This window comes from Triturus cristatus, chromosome 3_1, assembly GCF_964204655.1.
Source record: "Triturus cristatus chromosome 3_1, aTriCri1.1, whole genome shotgun sequence".
Classification (NCBI taxonomy): Eukaryota; Metazoa; Chordata; class Amphibia; order Caudata; family Salamandridae; genus Triturus; species Triturus cristatus.
Genome location: NC_140583.1, coordinates 665,761,461 through 665,787,695, shown reverse-complemented (window position 1 = coordinate 665,787,695; position 26,235 = coordinate 665,761,461). Strand labels below are relative to the sequence as shown.

The following is a 26,235-nucleotide window of genomic DNA, read 5'->3' as shown; positions in this document are numbered from 1 at the left end:
CAAGATGATTTGAAGTATCTTGGGGTGCGGGTGACTAGGGACAGGGAGGAAACTATTAGGGCGAACTATGGCACAGCACTTGAGCGCCTCAGAGCAAACATTACTCGCTGGGTGGCGCTGCCCCTGTCCATGGCGGGTCGAGCGTCGCTCATTAAAATGGTGGTACTTCCACAATTTTTGTACCTTTTTCTCAACATTCCCTATCACCCGGGGCGAGTTTTCTTCGCTATGCTATGCTCTGAACTCATACGATTGGTGTGGGGGGTAAACAGTAGCGACTAAAGTGGTCTATACTAACCAGGCCATACGAACAAGGGGGTTTCGATGTCCCAGACTTCGAGGTTTATTTTTTAAGTGCTCAAGCGCATTATGCCTATTATTGGGTGTATCCTCCGCGATACATGCCGCAAGTGGCGGTGGAGGACTGGCTTGCGGACCCGGTACCCCTTAGTGGCCTCATATATGGACCGACGAACACGCAAGTGGCATCACCTACCACAATTACTAGCACGGTGGAGGCGTGGCGTCGAATAGCGGCCCTTCTAGGTGTCCCGTTCCTCTATTCTCCGAGGCTACCGCTCACTTACCACCCGCGTTTGACGCTGCTACAGGAGAAAGGATTTCAAGATTTATGTAAACAAGTGCAGATTAGTACATGGGGAGATCTTTTTCAAGAGGGAGTCTTTCGCACGTCTGCACAATTTTTGAAGGCTGAGACGCATACGCCGCTAGATGTCTTTTTTTATGTGCGATTGCGACAGGGTATGAGATCGATACTTCCCCCGGGAACCGGAGAGTTTAGAGCCACTGCACCGGATGCTGCGATCTGCGGATGGTAGACACCTAGTGTCCGGATTGTACACCTCGATACGAGCATATGAGGCGGGAACTGAGAGTTCGTCCAAGATACGGTGGGGAGAGGACTTGGGGAATGAGGTCACTGATGACCAGTGGCGATATTGTTGTCTCCAGACAGCGCAGATATCGGCTAGAAGCAGATTCTGTGTGATACACTTCAAGTTTCTGCACCAATTATACTACAGGCCGGTTAAGAAGCTGCGTTTTAAATTGACTAACAATGATTGCTGGGGGAGATGTGGACAGCCGGGTGCGGGGTTTCTGCATTTAGCCTGTGATTGTGAAAGGGTGCGAGAATACTGGGAACAAGTGTTCACGGCATTAGAGGTTATGATTGATACTCACCTGGCCAGGGATCCGATGATTGCACTACTGGGGCACACAGCGCATATACCCACAAAATACAGAAAGTATGTTGCTGTCTCTCTATTGCTGGCAAAACAAAAAGTGGCCTGCAGATGAGGTAGAGGCCGGGCCCCGAAATTCAAGGAATGGTTGGCAGATATGGTTTACTGTCAAGAACAGAGTAGCACGTATGCTGAATTACTGCCGAGGACTTCACAGCCCAAGGATATATGGGGGCCGTTGGTGGGATATCTTTTAACGCATAGTCCCGAGGGGGATGCAGCCACGACATGCCCGACTGAAGTGGAGGGGGGGCACATTCATCAGAGAGTCTATCTCTAGTTACATAGGATTTGTTCCCTTTTGCCAGATAGGAATGGTCTGGATACCAGCTTAACGAGGGTCCCTTATGTGCTGCAGGACCTGCGAATGTCAATAGTTCTTCTATGTTTGGGCGGTCTTTTTGCACTGATTGTAAAAGGTTTAACTTTTATTCTTTGCTCTCCTGCGCACTAGTCATTGATTGGACAGTATCATTGAACGTGGGATGTTATTCACGAGCTGTACATGGTAGGCTATACGACATTTGTTCCAAATGCTCTACTAGACATATTGACACTGTGATGTTGAACGAATATGTAACTGTTTAAAAGCATAAATAAAGATTTCAAAACAAAAAAAAAAAGGTATCCACTTTGTGCAAAAGAGGGTTGGACTGGATTTTTATTGCCAGTTGTCAATAGCATCAATAACTCCTTTTCTCTCCCTTTGTGTCTGTAATTCCAAATAGTAAACCAGGTCTTTGTAATTTCAAGACTTTCTTTATCCAAATATTAGATGATCTGCAATATATTGTCAACCTGCCATTTAGCCCTGCCTGCCTGCCCTATCCCTAGAAGCTACACATGGCGCCCTTATTAGAATAAATCCTCCTGTCCCATTCAGCTTGTTTGGGGGTTGCTGTTCTGTATTATCCCCTGGAAATCATGCAAATTCCACCTACTGATTGGCATATGCACAAATAAGCTCCCTGATCTCCCCTGGTTCACCTTTCTTGCCAAATTCAACAAGCATTGGCAATGTCAAAAGGTCTGGCTTATGACAAAAGAGCCTTTTGTATCATTGATGGGTTTTAGCAGTCAGTAAGCCATCATACATGTACTCTACATGCATCATCGATTGATTCGTCCATTAACTCATTCTTTCATTTAATCTCTGACACAACTACAATAAAATACACACAATCTCAACAATGTATGTAAGATAAATTAAGAAGAATACAAATGGAAAAAAGAAAACATGCTGCTGTCTTTAAAGACGCCGGGCAGCAGGTGTCTATCTTGCAGTGGTATTCTACATAGGGTATCATTGTTTCAAAGCTCCAACATTGCCGCTACGTTTAGGACCAACATTGGCATTCTTGGAATAGTACAACAATGACACACTATAGACAACAACATTCCATAAAGGTTGTCTAGGTTTGAGGAAGTGGGCACGAGCGACGCAGTGCTCTACGGATGTAATGAGTAGCAAGCAAATGGCCCACTATCTCTGCAGAATTGTTTTTAAAAAAAATGAAAATTAAAAGGGAAGAAACAACCCTGGGTCTGGCAGCGTGAAATAGACTGATAAGTACAAATAGAACTAAAGAAAATCAACAACCACCCCTCTTCCCTCTTTTAGATCATTCAGTCTTATGAAAAATAGTCAATGTAGCGGAAAGGCTGGCATCTGATATAACGACTGGCCAAAGCTGGCTTAGCCTTGGGGTGGGATGCATCTGGAGTCAGATGTAGGAGTCGTAAATAGGTCGAGCATGTCAACTCCCGGAATTCAGAAGAGAGTATGTGAATGAAGGGGGCCCTTGGTTCTGAGTAGGAGGAGTGATCTGAGGTTGTTGCTAGGGAAAGCTTCTCCATCCCCAGAAGGTACCACAATCTATGTAACCATGAAATATGGTCTGGAAACTTTTCTGTACCCCAGAGTGAGAGTATTACATGTTGGGCTGAATTTAAAGCAAGGGCCATTTATTCACTGTTAGAACATAAGGGATATGTCAGGGGATTCAGGAGTCCCAAAATGGTGCATGTTGGGAATCTTGGTATGCTAGTGTTGAAAGCTAAATCAATGTTGTCTAAGACTTGATTCCAGTATCCAGTGAGCTTGTGACTATGCCATAGAAGATAAAGCAGGTTCCCTGCATTTCCACAGCCCTGCCAGCAGACCCCGGAGTGCCCTGCGCTCCACTCACTGTGTCTCATCATGGTGAAATACGAATATGAAGCAGTTTCAGTGCTGGCCATGGTGAGAGCCATGTGATGTATCCAGCAAAATATATCATCCCATTCTTTTGTGGAGAGTGGTCTACCTATCGCAGTCTCTCATTTCAGCTGTCCCCGAGATTTAGTCTGGGGCCTTCCACCCCCCAACAGAGTGTAAAGTTTGGATATTAGACGTCTAGCATCCAGTTTGAGAAATAGCCATCTCTCAAAAGAGGTCATTGGTCGACCTGCATCTTGTTGACGTTACTGCAGATAGGAGACATGATCGGAGTCAATCAGAGACTAGTCGGATTTAAGGTGGTCAAAACAGATGAGTCCATGTATATCAAAGACATCCCACTCATTTGCATCCCATAAATCCACTGGTGAACTTGCCCTAGACACATTCCGGGAGCAAAATCGGGATCAGCGAAAAGAGGAGTCATTATTGAGAGGAAAGTGGTTAGACCCAACTTAACCGCAACCGTGCCCCAAACCCTGAACACAGCATTTGTTACGGTGAGGAATAAAGGCCCCAGGCACTGTGCTTGCGGGCAAGCCAAACCTCCTTCCATATCTGCCTGCCCGTCACCGCTTGATCCATAAAAGCCCAATGCTTTTCAGGAAGTTGTTGAATCTACTCTACCAAAAACCATAGCTGGGCAGCCTGGTAATAACAAAGCAGCTGGGGTACCACGAGCCCCCCCCCTCCTGCTTTGGGCAATAAATAAGGTATTTATTTAATTATTTTTTTTATAAAAAGATCATGGCAGACAAGTGTCCCTGTCAGGCCTTCCTAAGAGATCTAGGAAGAATTATTACAGTGAAAATCTTCTTCCTATAGATTTTGTCAATGGGGTAACCGACATCTTCACCTACAAAGTTTACATGAGATTTCATTTAAGAAAATTCTTCACTGCAGGCTTTAACACAGTGCAAAAACAATTTACCATTAAAGGCCAATTGGCTTTAATACATGTGTTACATAGTAAGTAAATCAGGCCTACTGTTTTGTCATAGCTTTTCATAATAAACAAATAAAACCTGTGGCATTTCCCATAACTTTTCCTAGTGCGTCAATCATCCCTATAGCAGTCATCGATTGCTTGCCGCCATGACCAACTATGGCCTACTGTACGGAGCATGAGCCTTCCCTAAAAACAACCATCAGGCGAACAGTCATACAATTACAAATGTACACAAAATTAGAGGAGGCAAAGCAAAATACTATCTCTCCTAAGAAGGCTAACAAGTATTCTCACAGTGAAATTCTTCTATACCCATGGTTTGCCAGAGGGGATAACCAGTTCCAAAAGCCTTGCCTATTAAGGTAATCTGTGAAATTCCACATAAAAAACATGGCTGTAGCCTTAAAAGCAGAGTAATAACAACCCACTCTTAAATGTCTAGTGGCTTTCACACATGCTTTTCACAACAAATGTGGCAGGCCTACAGCTTTTATCATAACTTTTCATAACAAACAATCAGATAATGGCCTTCATCGCTGGCTTGTGCCAATAACCAACTCAGACCTACTGTGTTGGACATATGCTTTCCCACAATATTATCATTGGGTATTCATCCAAAAATACAAAAATGTACAAAATTACAGTTTGTAAAACAATACAAGATCAATAGTAATAGAGCGTAATAAGGATTAATCCATTGAGAGTGTTATAAGGATTATTGTAGTGCGCATCTTCTTTCCTCACTGTTTGGTTAGATGGGTCACCACACCAAAAACGTTGCCTACTAGGGTAATCTGTGAGATTACATGTAGCAAAATCCCAATAGTGTGTACCACAATGTGGCTTCAACAAATGTTTTCCACAATAAATAAATCTGCTCTCCAGTTTTTGATATAATTTTTCATAATAAGCCGATCAGACCCTTGACATTAGACTTTTCCCAGTGCACCAATCAGGCTTATGCCATGTCACCATAACCAATTAAGGTCTACTGTTTTGAGCACATGCTTTCCCACAAGGCAACCATCTGGCACACAGTCATACAATTGAAATGGTATCCACAATTACAGTTAGCTAAGCAAAATATGATCTCTCCGAATGGAAACTAACAAGGATTCTCACAGAGCAAATCTTCTATATCAATGGTTTGTCATAGGAGGTAACCAACACCAAAACCCTTACCCAGTACAGTTATCTGTGAAACCCCATGTAACAGAATCCTTCTCCGGAGGCTTTCATACAGAGTAATAACTATCCACCCTTAGATACATTGATTGTAACATATTTTCTTCTCAATAAATATGTCAGGTCTACTGCCTTTATCACAATATTGCATGATAGACAGATATTGCCTATAGCAATAATCATTGGCTTGCAACCATAACCAAATTAGTCCTGCTGTATCAAGTATAAACTTTGGCACCAGCCAAAAAGTGCAATACAATCACTTTTTTTTCAGTGGAAGCACACAACTTCGGCCCAATAAAAACTTGTACTCAGTCCAACCTATATGTGTGTGGAGCATCGGCCCTTCTCTCAGTAGTTCTCTGAAAAGCTCATTTCTAGTTGATAACATAAGGTAAATGCCAGAAGCGATTTCAAGCCAGACCTACGAACTAAAGGAGAAAATGGTAGGCAGATGTGAGACACATTATAACACTAGTAACAATCACATATAAAAATGAATGTCCAACCCAAGATTATTTACAAAAATAGCTTTATATCACTAGCAAATGTACCCAAAGCAAGACTATGTCTAAATTGAAGGTGTGCAAGTTGTGAAAAGTTGGCTGTTTCCACCTTTGTGAATTTGTTAAACCTATACCATTTTTGTCATCCTGACAAAGCGGTCAAATTGAAAATAACAGGAGAAAAGTCACAGAACAATTATTTATCATTTTTTTAAAAAGCATGCAAACCCAACTTCTCTGCAGATAAATCTCTTAATAGGAAATATTTTTACAGCACATTTTGACTACAGGTACAGTTTTGTGAAGATGATAAACTTTTTAATTTCCGAAATCTGTGAAGTTTGTCATCTTCAGAAGACTTTGAGGGCAAAAAGATTCAGCATACGTAATCTAAACCAAACAATCTGCAATAGGAAGCAGCTGGCATCAGTAGCGTCTACTACCGGACGGGGGTGGTGGGCGGGGGGAGGGTGGAGGAAAAAAAAGAAGGAAAAAAAAACACTTACCTGGCAATGGCCGGCCGCTGCCTCTCCTCCATCTGTCCTCTTCCTTCTTCCTGTCTATCCTGTCGGGGGAAGCAGTAGGAAGCACCCAAGCTCCTCTGAGCCAATCACAACGATGCAATCCTACGTTGTGATTGGTCGAGCCTTAGCATGTTCCTCTCCAGAGTATGCATTACAGCCTGATGGGAAAGATGCAAAGTGTGCATAACTGTTTGGCTGGCCCAAGGGGACCAGCCAAGCAGTCATGCGCATTTAGGGAGTGCAAAGCACTCCTCCCCCTGCTGTATCTAGCCCCACCCCGCCTGAGAGCCACTGATGGCAATAGGAAAAATAAATTGATAATATCGATGCGTTACTATCATTTTATTTTTCCTTTTGAGCAGTGAGGCGACACTCCTCTGCCTTAGCGGAGGAGCCAGTACTGGTTGACATCCTCCACCACCAGTCCAAATCCACAGATGCGACCATCAAAGACGATGGTCATTAACTTACTTTAGCCAGTGCTTAATTTGAAAAAGAATAAGTGCCAGGGCCCAAAGTTTTGCTCAGAAGCCTGTGGCCAGCGCTACTGAATGGTGGCATTCTGAATACCATGGCTGCATAGTGTTGATTCCACTTCAAACCTCCTTAATCCACTGCCAGATACCCCCTGCCTCTTTATCTCACTCTTGCAGGTTACTGCTTTCTTCCTTTGTAAATATTTTCCATCTTTCTCTTACTCCTTCTTTCCCCCTTGTGCGTTTTTGTCTTGGATGCTCTGGGTCAAAGTATGGGAGGAAAAAAGTGCTGCTGGTGGGCTCCACCTGCAACCACCGGATGCAACTTAGCACTGACCTTAGTTGAAGTTGCCACGGGAACCTTTGGAGCTCGGTTAGCAGGAATTTCTAGCTGAACAGATAGGACACCTCCAAGAGTAGCCGGTTAGATCCACTCAGGAGTCCAAGTCCTGCCCATGCTGAATTTACAAACTGCATTCTGAAGTACATAAAGTAGTTCTATAGTAGTACTACTCATGTGCTACAAAATGCAGTTCAAAAACCTGTGACCAGAGACCTCCGCCTCTCCTGTCTTTTCTATGTGGTGATCTCTGCCACAGTTGCTTAGATTTCCATGCATGTAGGTGTATGTTTTATAAGTACATATAGGAGGGGACAGGGTGAGTGGTGGCAACTGAGGAATACTACTAATGGCAGGGCTTTTGGGAAATGTAAGGAGGGTTTTAGGGGCAGACTTGCTAACAAAAAGATACACATACAGAGGAGGCCATGGTCATTCACAAATGACACTTCTAAAGTTACAACAGCCCTACATGTGTCAAAGGAGGTGTAAATGTTAAGCTCAGCCTTGCAATATGTCATGCACCATAAATGGCCAACTATTGGTACTGCACTCACTCTCATAGGAAATAAAGGAGACAAGGGAATATGATAACATTCCATAGTAACTAATGTTAATTAAATCTAATTAGTTTGACACATTATGAGTGTGTGTGTGTGAGAGAGAGAGAGATAAAACATATATAATTGATTAATTATGCTAATATTTTACAATATAATTAGAAGCCTAATTAAAAATTCTCTCAAAGTTTGTAAAGTGTCGAACACTTATTCTTCGGGCACAGTGTCCTCTTGCACACCTTTAGCTGGAGAAGCTGCAAGATCAAAGCTCTCTTTAAACACTTGTGACAGTCAGGTGGCACCTACTTTAGTGAGCTTACGGTATAACCACATCCTAGGTTCTGAAATGACATTCTTGGCTGGCACTGCAGTATCTCAAGATTTCTAGATCAGAAAGTCTGGGTCAGTGAGATGCTGCAAGCAACGCAATGCCAGTTCAGGGTCTATCCTACAACTCTTCGGACTGGTCTGGATTCCAAGCACTTTGTCTGGCTGCTGGGATTCCCCGGGTGGCCACAGTCTGGCTGCTCACGTCTTTACCAGGCAGAAGGCTCAGGAGCCACAGGATGTGGTGGCTGTTCAAAGGCACACCTGCAGGGTGGCACCACCCTGCGACTAAGCCGATTGGTTGGTCAGTCCAGACACAGATGATGACAGATGCTGACACTCTTTGATGGGCACTAGTATCTGCGGCTTGGCAGATTCCTTTTCTCACCATCAGACTGTCCCAGGAAATTGGTACCATCCTTGGCAGAACTCTGGAATTTCTGCAGCTCTCTCTGTAAGAGGTAGATAATCAAAGCTATCACTAGGGAATACCAAGGCTTTCTACCCCTATAAAAAAGATATGGTCGATGAACATGATTCATGGCTTCAAATGAACCTTTGAGAAAAGATGTGTCTAGAACTCAACCATTCGGCTGATGCCACCCGAGACAAGTGTTGGTGAGCAGCTAATAATGCTGGGTTCAGCAGCGGCCGGTGCAGCATGGTGGGGCAGGGCGAGGGGTATGTCGACAGACGACGGAATAGGGCAAATCAAATAAATAAATAACTCATATTCCGTCATCTGTCAACAGCGCCCCGCCCTGCCTCGCTTGCCTGCACCGGCCGCTGCTGGCTGGGGTAGCTGTGGTAGGGAACAGTGATGTGCCCCTTTTGTGATATGTTGTGAGACTTCACTGTTTAGTTTCGGAACTTACTATGGTGTGAGCCGATTCAGCCAAAAGACTTTGGAAGGGGAAGTGAACCTTGTTTTTCGTTGGCACACCGACTTTCCCAGTGGTTACACTTCTTGGGGCAGTAGCTGGGGGCAAAGGATTCAGATAGACCAAACAATAAGGATGGATAGGGTTTCTGGCTTATGGCAGGAGGGCCATTGTTCAGCCCCCAACAGAGTTTCTGCGTCCTCGAATACTCTTCGCCTAGAAAACTGGTACTTGAGTTAAGAGCTTGCTCCTCATATGCGGCGTGACCTGCAGCTCACAAAATCAATTCCCTATAAGGCCATCTAACCCATGCAGCCTTCCGAGGGCAATACATTCAGTACCATTATATGGATTGATAGTAACATCTGTAATTTTACAGTGCATTGCAGCTGCAAGAAGTGCGTCCCCCCACAAATGACTCCCATGCATGCTCGTGCTTTGCAGTCCTGAACAGCAGGGGCATAACACAGGCCTCAGCGGTGTGTAGGGCCCCCAAGCTCACCCATCTTGGAGGAGCTGGGGGCCTCAGCACCCCACTGCACAATGAACGTATCATAAATGACAACCCCAACCTGAAAGTAAAAACTTGCAACATTATTTTATTGTTGCAAGTGCTGAGGTATGGCCTAGAGAGAAAAAAACTTTTCAGTTCCTGCCACTGTGGAGGGGCGCAGCCTGGCAGTGGCGTAGCAAGGTGGGCTAGGGGAGGCGGCATGAGTTTTTAGGGCAGAGGCCACCTCCCCGCCTTACCTGTGGTAGTTGTGGGGCGGGCCGGAGGATTCGCCAGCATCGACCCTTACATTCGGCCGTCGTGGGCGGCAAACACAGTGGCAGCCACCAGCGGCCTATGGCCTAGCTAGCTACACCACTGCAGCCAGGAATATGTGACGTTACAACGCATGCCATTACATCGATGGCCATTGCAATGCAAAACTTTACCCTGACTTTCTGTCGGGGGAGCGCTTGAAGTTGGAATAGATTAATTTTCTATTCCAACTTCAGTGTGTGCAACAGTAGGGAAGGTGTTGGAGTTAAATCCAACACCTTCTACCCACTGCGGCACACCATTTGCGTTGCAACGGCATGCAATGTAATTGCATGCGTTGTAACGGTTGCGTTGAAAAGGATGTTTCCCGCAGCCAGGCTTAGAAAGAATTCTAGTAGAGGCAATCAGGGCACAGGGGATTAGGGACAGTGGGCCAGGGTGAAGTGAACGTGCGAAAGAAAAAAAGAGGACAAGACAGAGAGACAGGTTTGAGGAAGAGCAGAGTGAGAAAAGATAAAGAGGGAAATAAGAGGAGAGTTAATAAGATAAAATGGGGAGGAGAGATGAAGAAGAAAGAGTAGGGGAAATGAGAGCTGAGATATCGAGCAACTGGAAGGAAGTGGAGAGACAGTACAGGGAGACTTGTGGAACAGACAGCAGGCGAGAGGCAGACACTTGATAAAGGAGAGCATACATAAGAGAAGTGAAACAAGGGTGTGTTATTATGCGTTTTTTGTTGAAAAATGATTTGAACAAACTGACACGTTACACCATGCATAAATGTTTCCTTACACTAGTGTATTAAACATATCTCAATGTGACACGATATTATGGGAATGCATTACGTGGTGCAGGGCTGGACTGAGCAGAAACCACCCTGGCAATTTACTGCTGCAAAACCGCCCCCCAGTAACAAAACTGGCACCCACCCTCCTGGCCCACCGGGAAAACACTTGGTGGCTGCTACAGCCAGTCTGGCACTGATGTTGTGAGAGCGATCTACAGAAGCGGGGCCCAACCCTCCATACCCCACCTCTCCCCAACCCTTCAAGGAGGCCTCGTTTAGCCCATGGTCAATAAAAAGCTATGAGGTATGGAAGACTTGGAGGCCCCTTGTCACATTCTGCATGGGGAGGGCATCATTTTGCGTTATACCACTAAGATTCTTTTAAGGTCTGGATGGGAACCGTGTATTTATAGTTCTACCCACCACATTGTAAAATTCCACTCTAATGTGACTTCGTAAAGCGATCAATCATTTATCCTTTCTAGGGATGAAACTGAAATGACTGTTCAGGGAGTAGTCTGCCTTTTGTTTCTATGTGCAAACTTTAAGTTCTTTAGGCAACCAATTCGGATTTCTGTCTTGTTTCAGTGAACCATGAAAATTGTATTATCGTATTTGTGCTTTAGAAATAGATAATAAAAAAACAGCATCTTCCACCACCATGGTCAATCTATAAATCATGCCAAAAGTTTTCTCTCTGCTCACTAGTCACCCTGTAAACACCATTCATACCCACTTCGGGCGTATTGCCTTGACTACTTCAAGTGTCTAAACAGGAAACAACGCTTCTCAACAGGTTCAAACTGTGCACTAGTTCCCAACAACAAAATGGTGTCTTACCTGTAGGAGTAGTTTTGCATCTTGAAGAATGTTCTGGATACACATGCTGTGCTTTATTTCACCATCTAGTGGTTGAGTCTTGAATTTTTTTGTATAGTAGTAGTCCTTCTTCTCATTTATTTTTGGGAGTGTCGACGGTGCCACCATTAGGTGTCTAATCCAAAGTCATACGCCTCCCACCCCCGGAAGCTTTCACACATGGTCAGGATCTCTAGATTTTTTTTTTTTGTATCGCTCCCTCATCTTCTGTGGAGGTAGGTGGGTCACATGGGAATCCAGAAATTTCTTCAAGCTGCAAAACTACTCGGGTAAGAAACCATTTAATTTTGCAGCATAATAATAATCCACATTTGTAAAGCGCGAACAATCACCCGTAAGGGTCTCTAGGCGCTGGGGGCCGTCGGGAAGATTAAGCAAGCTATTTCTCAGAGTCACATGGTGCTGGGCTAATCTTCCACCGGCGCCGGGGAACAAACCGTGATCCCTAGATTCCGGAGTCAGTCGCCCTGGCCGCGGCGCCACACCTCTTCCTTGAATCTTTTCTGGATTTGCATGCTGTGCCTTGATTTTGTAGCAGTATTTAACGTCGTGGTGGTTGGATGAAGATAATTTTGAGCTTGTAAATAAATTTAGGAGCATTTGACTTTAGTTCATAAGTTTATATCACTATATTGAGGGGCATTATTACAAGTTTTAATAAATGGCCCTCAATATAGCAACATAAACTTATGTACTAAAGTGAAACTCTCCCACATGTTAAAAAGCATACAAGTGGCACCCCACCCCTTTCAGATTTCACCAGCTTCCACTGCCCTTCCGTCTGTTCCGTCGAAGCTTTCTGTGGAATTCTGAACATCCTAAGAGAGGCGTTGAACTCTTTCTTCTGAAGAAGATTGTAGCCATCCCGGCCTCAAGAAGTCTTTTCTTGCGTCCAGTTTCGGCCAAATGATCCTTGGCTTCAAGAGATGGTACCAACTTTCTTTTTGACATCGAGCTTTCTGTTGTCGAGGTTTTGCTCGACGGCTTCTTTACCTTATTTGACTTCAGTCATCCATCAATGCTGTAGCTCTCTCTAAAGCTCTGCCGCCTATGGTATCCTTCTAATGGGACCCAAGGGTTTTTTTCAGCTTCTCCTTGCCCTCGGTTGATGACATTTGTGATGCAGGGGCAGCTTTTGTTGTGTCTGATAAACGATACTCGTCCTCCTGTTTTTTTAGGCTTTATCTGTGGCCATTTCTCCTTCGACTTGCGATGTACCATCTCAATGTCTATGACCCTCATCTTGATGTCCGAGCCCTCTCCTTTGGCCACCTTGGCGATATTATCCTCCTCCTCGCTCGACAGCACCAGATCTTTCAGCAACTGAGTTTCTTTCTGGCCTTGCATGGTGTAGTGTACCTGTCTCGGTTCCTCCCTCACCTTCAGAGTCTTGTGTGTGAACATTGTACAGGTGTCGCATTCATCGCTTCGGTGATCTATTGGGAGACAGAGGTTGCACACTTGGCGGCTATCCTTCTGAGCAAACCTGTGGTGGCACTTGGGGCAGAAGTAAAATGGTGTGTTATCCATGTCCCATGGAACAGGGGGCTCCCTGCCCAGACATTCTCTGGTTTTCCTCCGGTGTGTAGACACTCGATGATCCAATCCGATGTTTTTCTTTGGTCTCTATTCTGTTTTTACTTCAAGGAACATACGACAAAAACTTCCTTCTTTTTGATGCTTGAAGAGCCTTCAGTGATGCTTCCAGACCCAATGGCGGAAAATAAGAAACTAAAGATGGCAACCACGTTTGGAAGCTGCCAGGGAGGGCATATGACATCAGGAGAGGCAGGATTAGACACCAAATGGTGGGACCACTGATACCCCCCAAAAGAACAGAGAAGATGAACTACTGCTATACATAAGAATTCTGAACCCAACCACCAGATGTTGGAATAATGCACAGCATGTGAATCAAGAAAATAATCATGCTGCAAAACTGACTGTGAGAGGAAACTGGCAGGTGCTGTGCCTCATCACAAGCCAAAGAGAAGCAAAACTCCCATTTATTTGCCCTGAGATTGGAAAATATGTCAACCTACAGAAAAACTGTAACTGCCAAACGAATAGACGATCCTCGTTCGAAAATAAAAAAGAAAACATATTTTTGGAGCACAAAAGTTATTAATAACTCAAGGCACTTTGAAGCAGTCCAACCCCATCCCTTTGTAACAAACTACTCTCCTTTTAAACTAAATCCTGCTACCAAAAAAGTGCAAATCGACTCATCTCATAATTCTCCCATGCGCCCTAACCTCGTCAAAAAATTATATAATCCTCTTTCGCAGGCTCCCCACTCTGTTAACCTGCGCAGAGGGCATACGTGTCTATCTAATGCTATGTTGTACAGTCTTTTGCCCGCTTTTAACCTTGTAACTCAATGACAAAATATATGCCTTAAACAATTGTACCATTGCTGGCACTATAGATAAAACTTAATTAAATTTCGTTTTTCATGACTTTAAGACACCTCTCTCAAACATTTATATGGAAATGTATAGAAAGAAAGTAGACACAATCAGTGGGAAGGGAGAGCCTACCCCATACCCCCACCCCAAACACTCTCACAAGAGGGGAAAAGGCTGATAAAAGGTGCAGATGGAAGAGGAAAGTATTAGTGATGGGTCAAGGGAGGTACAACCTGTTTGATTACTTTATACCCTCCATACCTCTCTTTCCACTATCGGTCTTGACAGATGTCTTCCGTGCTTTGAGTATCTGCTTCTTTAGGAGCACCAATGCTTTGCGTTGCTGAGTGTTGTCAAGCATCCCAGCATCCCCCAGGAAGTGGAGCACCTGCAGCAGCAGAGAGGGCTTCATGTTGGCCTGCAACAGCTTCAAGGGGTTGATACGGATCTCAGGGGGCTCAGACCTCTGGTCACAGGAGTGGAATGGAAGAACGGTCCATGCCAGGGTTGATCCATACACATCGGCCACCGCATGGCGGGAGAGCTTGAGTAGGTCATCACAGGAGGGGAGCCTTGTTTTCCATGGCTGTGTCCTGTTCTGGGTAGCTTCTCTCAATGACTGCTCATGATGCGAAGCCTGAAGAACATCTTGTGATTTGGAAAGGCCACCAGTCTCACCATTACCATGGAAAGCTTCGCCATAGTCGAAGTTCCTCAAAGTACCATTCAGGTGGGAGTCGCTTTCTGAAATAACTGAAATACAGGAAAGGTGTGTCAGCAGGGCATGTCACAAAGCCATCTCAGACATAAGGAAATTAAAAGCCCTACAAGGCTTCTGATATTGGCAGAGACAGAGCCTAATAAAGGATCTCCTAAAGAGCACTGGGCAAAAGAGTTAACTTGCAGACTAGATAGAGAAATTACTATATAATGTATAATGCATTTGGAATCATTACTGTGAAATCAAACTCGTCAATAAGCAACTTGTAATTTCCTGAAGACACGTAATGTTAAGTATTTTATTACAAGTATAAAAGACAGCTGTGTGCTTTATTTAGAATGTGTGATGAACATGTAGGCAGATTTCTGCTGCATTGCCCATTTTGGCCATCTGGGAAATATTTTCAGGGTCCTACTGGGCAGGGCCGGACTGGGAACCAAAACCGGCCCTGGCAAAGTGCTCAGCCGGCCCCCCGGGGCTTGGGGGTGCCGCCAAGCTCTTTGCCAGGGCCGGTTTTCAGCAGATTTTGTTACAGGGCCGATTTTGCAGCTACGCTGCAAAAACGGCCCTGTAACAAAAACGGCCCCCAGGGGCTCAAAACCGGCCGCCACCCGTGCGGCGCACCGGGGGATTGCCCGGGGCCCGCTACGGCCAGTCTGGGCCTGCTACTGGGTCCAGACTGTTACAATCACAACATTTTATCACTGGTGTTTTGGAGCTGTATTCCAAAACTGAGCTCCAAGTACACCCCTTTAGAGCTTTGCCCACAGGGTAACAGAGTCAAGCAGTCCAAGGCTTACGCAGGGAGATGGTGAGGGTTAGAGACCCAGACTCAGTAAAACATATAACAACAGAGAATAAATCAGTGTCCTGCCAGGGTGTTTACATTTAAGAAACGTAAATTACTTCTAATGCAAAATGTAATGTTCAATAGATATTATTCAAAAGATAGGCATACGATACATGGTGATCAATGTTGCAATCATTATGCGAGGGGTCAGCTGGTATTAGTAGGGCTATTCCCCAACAATCATGTCTTATAGCAAAATGTAGTCAATACAAGGTATGATAAATTACTTCTAGGCTTTTAGTGGCTATGGTTTTCTTGAGGCCCTTCTGGGTTCCTCCTGGGTTAGTCCTAAATAGGTTTTTGGTAGCATGTAAAGTTATGTCAAAAAAGTTCCCAGTCCTCCGTACAATGCTATATAACTCAAAAATATTGTGGGACAGATAATAGAGGGTAAGAATTTTTTTTTGTCATATAATATTGTCTTTTTAAATATGGTTGTACATAATTTTGTTTACTTTGACATAATTGTATTAAATGCAGTTTATTAATTCATTTACTAAATATTAGTTATATTATTTGTAGGTGTTAGTAATATGATAATGTTTTGTAAATATTTTCAGTATCGTTTTGCAATTTTGTAACGTAATTTATTTTTGTTATATTTAATTAGTCATTTTTAATATACAAGTGGGTTGTTGGGTTTGGTGGGTATTAGGGTGGAAGTTATTTAAAATATAATTTATTGAATTTATTTATAATGACATGTTTGTTGATTGAATTACTAATCTGTGCTTTTTTATATAAATTATTTAATTGATTAGTTGTTATTTATTTGTTGTTTTTAATTCACTGTTAATTCATTGATCACTGTGTTTATTAATAACATTTTGAAAGAGTTGAATATACTTTTGTTTTATCTAATTTGTTTTATTTGATAGATAGTTTAATATTAGTAATGTTATATTTATAACTTTAAAAAAAATGTCGTTTGTTGGTGAGGTTTTTGGGTGGTAGGAAGGGAAGTGTTTCTATTTTAAATGTTTTTAATTTGTTTTTTGTTACATACATTTTGTAATATGACATTTGTTTGTTTCTGTAACATATCCACCACTCAAATTAATTTCATATTTCACTATACTTATTAACCACTAATCCTTTATGGGTTCCAGAGTACCGTGCTACTCTCCAAAAAAGTGCTTGAACACGTCATCAGGCATGGCAAGCGCTATATAACTGCAAACCCTTTCCCTCTTCTATCCCTCCACTATCCTTTTCAATCCAAATAACTGACCAACATATCCACCACTCACTTTACTTTCATTTTTCACTATACTAATTCACCGCTAATCCTTTATGGGTTCTGGAGTAGCGTACTAGCTCCTCATCAGGGGTAGTAAGCGCTTCATAAATGCAATTACAATACACTGCAATACAATACTTTTATTTATTTATAATATATATATATTTTTTATTTTGATTAGGTTTAACTATTTTTATTTTATTATGTATTTAAATGCTCTAACAAAAAAAAAAACTTAGGAAGAGGAATGGTTATAACCCCTCCAAAGTACACAGAGTAGGTTTTCCTACTGTTCCTAAAATTGGAGTGGGAATAGTAAGTCTAACGCCTTCAAAGTCTAACAATTTCCCTATTATGGCTCAGAATGGAGAGGGTCACAGCCCTCCAAAGCCCAGCAATTTCCCTATTGTTGCTTAGATTGGTGTGGCAATAGTGTATCTAACCCTTCCAAAGTTCAACATTTTCCTTGCTTTTGCTCACGTTGGAATAGGAATAGTAATTCTAACCCCTCCAAAGCCCAACACTTTCCCTACAGTACCTTAGATTGTAGTGGAAATAGTAAATCTAATCCCTACAATGTCCAACCTTTTTCCTGGTTTTGCATTTGTTGGAGTGGGAATGGTAATTCTAACCCCATCAAAGTCCAATACTTTCCCCGCTGTTGCTCAGATTGGAGTGGGAATAGTAAATCAAACCCCTCCAAAGTCCATAACATTCCCTACTGTTGCTTGGATTGCAGTGCAATAGTAAATCTAACCCCTTAAAAAATCAAACACTATCATTGCTTTTGTTTATGCTGGAATATCTAGCCAATTGAGTTGTACATTCGGACATCTAAATCGCACCAGCACTTTGTGGATTTATTTTGCTGCTACATAATTGGAGTACGAAACTAGAATCAAGTGAGTGTGGCTGTCAGCCCTATTAGCATCGAATCTGCTGCGTACATCGCACTATGGCAATTTGAATTTACTAAAAGATTAATTGAAATGAAAGGTGTTCTTCAGCAAAGTTTTTTAAGTTATGTAATAAGAACTCACAGTGCCTTTCTTTTATTGTTGATCATTATCCACACTGCCTATAAACTTCTTGTGATGTATTAAAATGTAGGGGAAGAGTGGGGGGTGCAGGGTTTGGGTTAAAAATGTGGGGGGGGGGGAGAAAAATTGTTTTCTTTTCTCTTCCTCAATAATTATTTTTTTTTTTTTAAATAATACTAATTAAAAAAAATACTTTTATATAACTTTTATTTATGTTTGTTTTGGATTCATTTGACTTCATAATTAAGTTTGGTGTATGTTATGTACATGTTTATTAATATATTTTTTTTAAAATGATTGTTAATATTTTAATTTATTTTTTAATTGCTCAAATATTGTTTTTGTATTTCATGAAAGTATATTTAAAGCAATTTATGTTTTATATATATTGTTATTTTATAGTATAACATATTCAATATATTAACTATAATGATATATATATATATATATATATATATATATATATTGCCACAATGTAGCCCAAGTTTAGATGCCGGCGCTCTATGGTGGGGCAGTGCGTTTGATCTGCCATGCCCAGATCATAAAATAAAACCGCAGTAACTTCTATCTACAAGAGAGTGCGTTTTTCTTCTTTGTCGTGAGGCAAAACCTAGTTTCATATTTTATATATATATATATATATTGATATACTTACCTTTTGTGACAATTTTCTGTTCTACAATATGTAAACTCAATGTTTTTGTTTACACGTACAGCCGGGCTGTACGTGTTCGATTTTGAATGCAAGTTCATCCTAGCTCCACATAACCCTTTCTTGTCAAACATTTTCTTTTGGAAAAGATACATCGACGATGTACTGATCATTTGGCAGGGCTCGGAGGAATCCCTCCAGGAATTCTTTAACTGGGTAAACGCTTGCGATCCTCATCTTAGATTCACCCACACACACAACAAAGACGAGATGATTTTCCTGGATGTGGTCATCACCAGAATAGGCAACACCTTGCAAACCAAAACTCATCACAAGCCCACGGCAAAAAATAATCTGTTACATTTTTCAAGTTACCACCCTCGCCCATTGAGGGAAAACCTCCCCTTTGGCCAATACCTGCGTCTCCGTCGGAATTGCAGCGAAGTTTCTATATACAAAAAACAAGCGCAGGAACTTACTTGGAAACTGAAAACCCGAGGCTACCCTGACAAGATCCTCTCGAAGAGTAATAAGCGAGCCCGTAACCAAAACCGGGAGGCTCTATTGGAAGACCATGTGAGAGATGTTCAGGATTCCTTACCTCTCACATGTGTTACCACCTTCAATGCAGCATCTAACGCAGTAAGCAAGTCCATCAGGAAACATTGGAATATCCTGACAAGCAACAAACACAACAGGGAGAAACCCTTGTTCTCTTATAAAAGAGCGAGAAGTCTGAAGGATGCTTTGGTTCATACTCGCCCAAAAGCACTAGACAAAGACCAGCATCTGTCCATTACCAGTGCGTGGGGTCTTCCCCCTATTGTTGGCCACTACCCTTGTGGCTCATGCAGTGTCTGCCATCTGACTTCCCCTTCGAAGTATCTTGAACTTGAACAAGGAAAACAATGGGTGCAGAAAACGCATACCAACTGCAATTCTACCGACGTGGTCTACCTAATCACCTGCCCCTGTGGACTGAGATATGTCGGAATGACAAGCAGGAAAATAAAACAGCGCATTTGCGAACATCGCAGCACCATTCGCTGTCGCAAATTAAGCACAAAACTGACAGAACACTTTCTACTGTCAAACCACACAACAAATGACATTAAGTGGTCAATCATTGAGAAACTGAAACCTGGATCGAACACCCAGCAGTTACTCTTCGAGAAAGAACAACGGTGGGTCTAACGCCTTTCAACTCACCTCACTGGTTTAAATGACAATATTCCGTGGAACTCTGTCCTCAAACACTGATGTGCTGACCTAACTTCACCTACCCAGGATAATAACCTGATGGCCTCCGTGCAGCATAGTCCACAGTTTTATTTTCTGCCAATCACCCGCAACATCAGGGGGACTCTTTCTGTGTCTTTCACCAAGATCCTCGTAAAGACAGCTAACATATTGTTGATCTACATTTTGACTTAAGATCAATTGATGTTGACTTAAGATCATTTTATGTTTATTTACCACGACATTAACCACAACGTATTATTTGCAGGCAGATAGCTATTAGCATTCCAGTCCCGAGCTGTTTTTCACTTTCTACCCAGCTGAGTTTTGCTCGCTGTTGCAACTGAGCACGCACATCTTTACGAGGGCAAAACCATTATAGACTGACTCACCGGTAGACTATTCAGAAATTCCATTGAGTTGAGCACACAACATTGCTAGGTGATGATTCACCCGTAACATCAGGGCGACCTGTGCTGTCTTTTACTAAGCTTTCTCTATAGGCAGCCAACACGATTTATTCCACATCGTGACAGTGGTTTCGCTGTGAAAATGCACTACTTTACTTAATGTTCACGCATTATTTACATGCAGACAACATTTATCACCACAGTCCTCAGGTTCTTTTGAATACAGCTCAGAGATCCAAGGAACAACGCTCCCCTTTCTTTCACAAGGGCTGAATCACTATCGACATACGCTTTGGGAGCCCGTCCGAATTGACACGCCCCGTCCTATGACATCACACGTTGACGCACGTTGATTAGATCACGTGACGGGATCCCGGTAGTACATCTTCCGGGTTCTCTTTTCACTCACCAATATCCGGGCCGAGTAGGACTGAACCAGGTATTTCGCGGGAGTGTGCAAGCATGGAAGTAAGTGGGAAATCCTTTTTTGTCACATCCCTTGGTCCCTGTGTAGTTTGCTTAAGAGTATCTAGACAGATAAGGTTCTTCTGTTTATCTATCCTGACAGATACTATAGCTCACTACCCCCCTCTCGGACCCATGACGCTAGCAATACCAACTTTCTGAGTAAGAGGTTCTTTTTTCCATGCTGCTGTTTTTATCAATCTTTTAAAGCTAGTCATGCACTGGAGCAACGGCGCCTGGCAAACACTACGTGCGCTCGTTTCAGCATGCATATCACTTGCACGAGTCTGCTATTTTTACGGCATACATAACGGCTAATCAGCCATTTCGACTGCACATCGTCTGTCGATTTGTCAATACACTATTGAATCCTTCGCAGGCACAACTAGTGCATAGGACCTTATAGAAACATTTCATTATATCTATAGGTCCTCTGCTTCTTACAGAGCACTACACTCTACTGTGGGCGTTTTTTAGCCACAAATTGTTATTTGACACCCACTCCCGCTCCACAGCACGGGACTACCAAATTATGTGTTCACCTGAATCACGTAAAGGATAACAATACAAGTGACAAAAAGTTTTTTGCCTCTATATGTCTTTATGTGTGTTTTGTCTGTTTCTCTTTTACAGGCGTTACTAGCCCCGGAATTGTAGGATGGCTTTGCGGTAGAACAGTGAGTTTTACCGCCTAAACGCCACTGGTTAGGGTGCACCTTAGCGTGTGCATACCGCCGTGGTGTTCTCTATGGTCCTGATGAATGCTTAGCCGATTGGGCATGATAAGCAGAAACATGTTGACCTGATCTTGATTCGGACGAGCCCTGGCTTACCTAATTGGCCGGCTCCTGTCCAACTCACTTGTTTTTATTGGTCTTTGGTTTACCAGGATTAAATTGGTTATTGGTTAAAACCATTCACCTTTTAATTTCACTCCCTTCTCATTCAAAAACCAGCTCCGCTGTAATTCAGGCGTCGCAGCACACCAGAGAGGCACTCGGCCTCTCTGGTGGGAACCCGATGATGAAGCATGTCACCAACTAGGTTGGTGAGTGAGGGTTATTTTAACATATCATTTTGGTTTTTGCCCACGCTGTTACTCTTTGTTTGCTCCTTCCCCTGTTCACTCTTTTGTTGTTGATCTACAATATTTTTTAGACAATATTTATGTGGTGGAATATAGTTGTTCCCGATATTTTGTCATACAAACATGCTTGCAGTGTGTACCTTGAGTGTTCCGTTTGCAGCAAATCAGTCCACTTCTGCTGGCTGATAGCAGTGGCTGTGCGGTTCCCAGTAGAATGTATGCACAGTCCACTGAAACAAGTCATGTTAACTTGGACCCAGTCCAGTTGACACTGAGGATGTCTGGCCTCACACCAAGGAGGGCTCTCAAGCAAAATTGGCAAGGTGCTCACAGTGTTGGAGGCCATGCTTCACTGGTGCTGCTAGGGAACAGGTAGGTCCTTGCTGGCAGTGCTTTCTCAGGTCCCACCACTCAAATAAAGTGAAGAGATAACCCTGGATTGCAGCAGTCATCCAACCATTGGTGAAAGCTCTTGACTGCATTATGTGATCTCATTGTAGCACCAATTATTTTAAGGTGCTCTCGTTTCTGATACTGAGACCACCAAAGTGCGGTTGCAATTTTTTGGGTGCCAGGCAATCACAGGAGTTGCACCTCATTACAGGGGGACACTGGGATATGGCTGAGAACTTTGGGAGTGTCAAGCCTTCACGGGTACTTTATCTTCTGTGCACAATACAGGTGCCACACGATCTGCAGACTTCACCAAATAACCTGGTAGTGCAGATCTTTCCCTTGCTTGCAGCTGTCAGTATTCCACTACACTGTCCTCAGCTTCTCACAGTCATCCTCTTCTAGTTACTGCCTTCTTCGGTCAAGGGATCTTCTAGCACCCCCTCTCAGACTTTATTGAACTCCTTCCCTCAAAGGAAAGCTCAAGGTAGTTTCTCCTAGCAGGTTGTAGAATGTCCAAGTTGCTTACTCTGAACCTGGCAAAGGCAAATTGGCAGTCAGTGATCCCAACCTTGGAACACAAAAGAGTTTCTAAGTCACTACTGGTGTGTTTCCGGACTATGAATTACATTTCCATATGGATTGTGTTTTCAGGTTACGGTAGAGAAATCTTGACACCCTGGTTGGTAGTTTCTGCCCCATACTTACATCAAGCCTGTGTATTCCCTGAATCCAACTTAGGGGCCAATTACGATGAGGTCAGAAACGGCTCCAACCGTTGGTCGGAGCTGTTCTGACTGCATCATAATGTCCCATTTGGATTCATTTCCGTCTGACCCATTATGATGTGGTCGGTCGGAAATTAATCTGAACGGGCTTTCCGAATGGCTTCAGACGGGCTCAGAGAGCCAGTCTGCCATTCAGAAAGGGGCCAGTAATCTCAAGGCCGGCTCTTTCCACCTGAGGGATTACAATGTCAGATTCTGACAGCCTTTCTGTGCTGGCCTTTCCGACACAGAAAGGCTGTGGGAAGTTGACTTTGGAGGCCCCCAGCAGGGCCCCCATGGGTGCAAGACCTCCGGGGTGCAGGGATGAACTGCACCTCTGCTCTTTACAATGAGAGCATGCATTCTGGTTGGAATGCATGCTCCCATTGTAAAGACTAGGATTGAGACCGAACAGTGTTGGGTCGCATCCTAATTGCTGGTTCGTGACTGCCGACAAGAGGTTGGTCGGTCACAGTTCCAAATCGATGTCTGACAGACTCAGGTCTGACCAACATTGAAATTGGCTCCTTAGTGTCGGATTTCAGGTAGTTCATGACTTTTGCATATTCCTCCCAGGTTGGTCCAGCCATAGTCTTTTTCTCACAGTTTCATCAGACATATAGGGGAAGTTGAGTCTACTGTAGTGGGAGACTTAAAATAAAGTCACAAAAGAGGGAAAGGCTTTCCTACTTAACTACCACTTTACCTGTTATGGGTAACACTTCTTTGTTCAGATTAGGGGTGGATGGAAATCATGGAATTACAGAATATGTTTGTTAGATTCCGAGGAATTCCGCCAACGGGCAGAAGATATGCAGCTCGCTATGCTCGCACTGCAATTTAGCACCGGTAGTTGAAGCAGCGGTGAAAATCTGCACCATGTATTGTGCAAGAGTTCATAGTCATTCAAGTTGATTTTGCTGCTGTAGGAGTAGAAAATCTACACGAGCAGCAGCAAAACTACTTGAACAGCAGTCCTCTGACCGTGACCGCTTGCAACTAACCACGCTAGAAAATCACGCTAGGGGACACCAAATCTCCCCACGCTCAATAGCTCGCATATTCTAGAGCCTCACTGGAGAAAAGGTCCGTTACATGGCGATTAGTGGAATTTGGCCAGAACTCCACATTAAAGAGTAACACAGAGTGGCAAAGTTTTGCCAATTCCGCGGGTAGTACGAAACATTCCGCCCACCCTTAGTAAAGATGGGGTAGGAATGGGCAGGGGATTTTCACTACACTTCAGACAGACCATCTGTCTCCTTTCCTTCACACCGTAGAGTCCGGCTCAGTCGAAAGGATCTCAGGAATTGTTGGGAGTAGCCCTGCAATTCATATTGCTGTCTCAGTCCATCTCCAAACTCCATCTTATGTACCATTCTTGACCAGGATATCAAAATAGATTCCAGGGTTGCAACACAATCATGCAGCAGACATGCTCCACTCATATTATACAGCACCAGTATAAACTACACGCATGCAAGTCATCCTTGCCCCCCATGGATGGAGTAAAGAACCCAGTTGCAGGAGAATGACAGAGTAATTTAAAAAATGGAATACGCCTGTAGGCATCTCTTTCTGATGGACTGTTTTACCAAAAGAATCTGTGGATGCTATCACCATCACTCTTCTACCGCCCGGTGAGCTGATGGAAATCACACTCAGAAAAGGAAGATGCATATGGTGTGCCCCTCCAGCCCACAGAGCCCAGCTCTGGTTTTCATTCAATGTTATAGAATGTGCTCTTGTTCAACAAAAAGCTCAGGGTGACCCCAAGAGATAAATGTTCATCTGATGTATGAGAGGCAAGTAATGCGCGATATACAATTCAAAGCCAGACAATCTTGAATGATAGGACTGTTAAGGTTCAGGTCCTCCTTTAACCATATGGGCATCCAGAGGAGCAAGGGGTGTAGCCCAATAAGATCAGAAATATGCATTAGCCCATGAACCCATCTAAGAAGGTGTACTCTGGGTAACTCTGAGAAGACTTTTCAGAAAGGAGTTTTCAATGACCTGTAATTGGAAGATGAAACATAGCCCCAAATGCCACATCTGTAACATCCTAGACAGGACACGAACCCCATTATTGCTGATTTAAAACTAATGGTGTTTTTCTTGAGCAAAGGTTGCCAAGTAAGAATGGAATCCACTAGGATCCCTAGGTACGAAAAATGATCAATCCTAGAGACCCTTTCTCGAAAACCTTTTAGAGATTGTGTTTCTAGGACACACTACTATTACATGGAACTTAGCGTAATTGGTGGTAAGGTCAAGGTCATCCATAAATATTACAAAAGGTCTAGAAGGTGCTGTAGACCCTTGGCTATACGTGACATTAGAATAGCGGCTTCCGTGAATAAAAGAACATGCAGACGAAGACCGCCCGTGGTCGGTACATCCACCCTTGATCCAGTAAAGCCATTTCCAGACCATTAATATAGAGAGTGAAGAGAAGAGGGGTAGTGTGAATAAAAGGACCAAGAAGCAAACAGCAGATCCGGAGGTATTCTAGCCTGGGACAACCAGTCCCTTTTTTTCCATTTCTCAATCGCAGTGCATAAAGTGGGGCTGGAGGTCTGTGGGAGGCTTGTTATCGCTTGATAAAAGGGGAATAGAGGTGCATCTGGCATCGAGGAATGTGCTTCTGGGAGGACCGGGGGAGAGGCAAACAAGCCAGGTTTCAGTAAGTGGGCTGGAAGTTCTGCTTAATGCTCGTATGGCACATGCTCATAGAGGTGGTACTCAAAATCAGTTCACTCTGGGTGCCTTTCATTGAAGGAAAGGCTGGCTGTCATCACGGAGTGTTGGTGCTGCCTTGACTGAAGCTTCGCACACGTGGAGAACACACTATGCTGCAGCATGTTGGCAGTCTGTGAAATACGATTCCCAGCAGGCCATGAACTCATTGCATATGGATAATTTTATATGTTTTTATAATGTCACGCATAAGATAGAGTTTTGTTTAGCATTTACCATTTATCATTCGACTTTGACATAAGTCAAGTGGAAATTATAACTCATCTTCCAGAAGAGAGCATATAGTGATGATGCTTGATGTAATTAACCAAAGCATAGGGAGAAATACTACTGTACATCTATTTTTTAGATACCTAATGTTTTCAAAGTACAGAGTTGATTACACAAAGATAGCATTCAGGTATATCAATACGCAATTACAGTTATCTGAATAGTAAGGGATTTAAAATATTTCCTTTGCTTTGTAGGGATTCACTACATTCCACAGACCACATTGACTAGCCTAGTGATGAGACAGAAGTGGAGGAATTTCTGACCGGT

At 43.3% G+C, this 26,235-nt stretch overlaps 1 protein-coding gene across 3 annotated transcripts in view; it reads right to left on the bottom strand.

Moving 5' to 3' along the window:
* LOC146860776 (cell surface hyaluronidase-like) overlaps positions 1-26,235 on the bottom strand; it is a 665,184-nt gene that overhangs the window by 543,846 nt on the left and 95,103 nt on the right. For all 3 annotated transcript variants that reach the window (XR_014978861.1, XM_085644718.1, XM_085644719.1), the window contains exon 3: positions 14,333-14,824. Coding sequence is in view for 2 of the 3 variants with exons in the window: in XM_085644718.1 (XP_085500844.1) it covers positions 14,333-14,824 (492 nt within the window). In the remaining variant the exon portion in view is untranslated. The remainder of the gene's footprint in view (positions 1-14,332; positions 14,825-26,235) is intronic.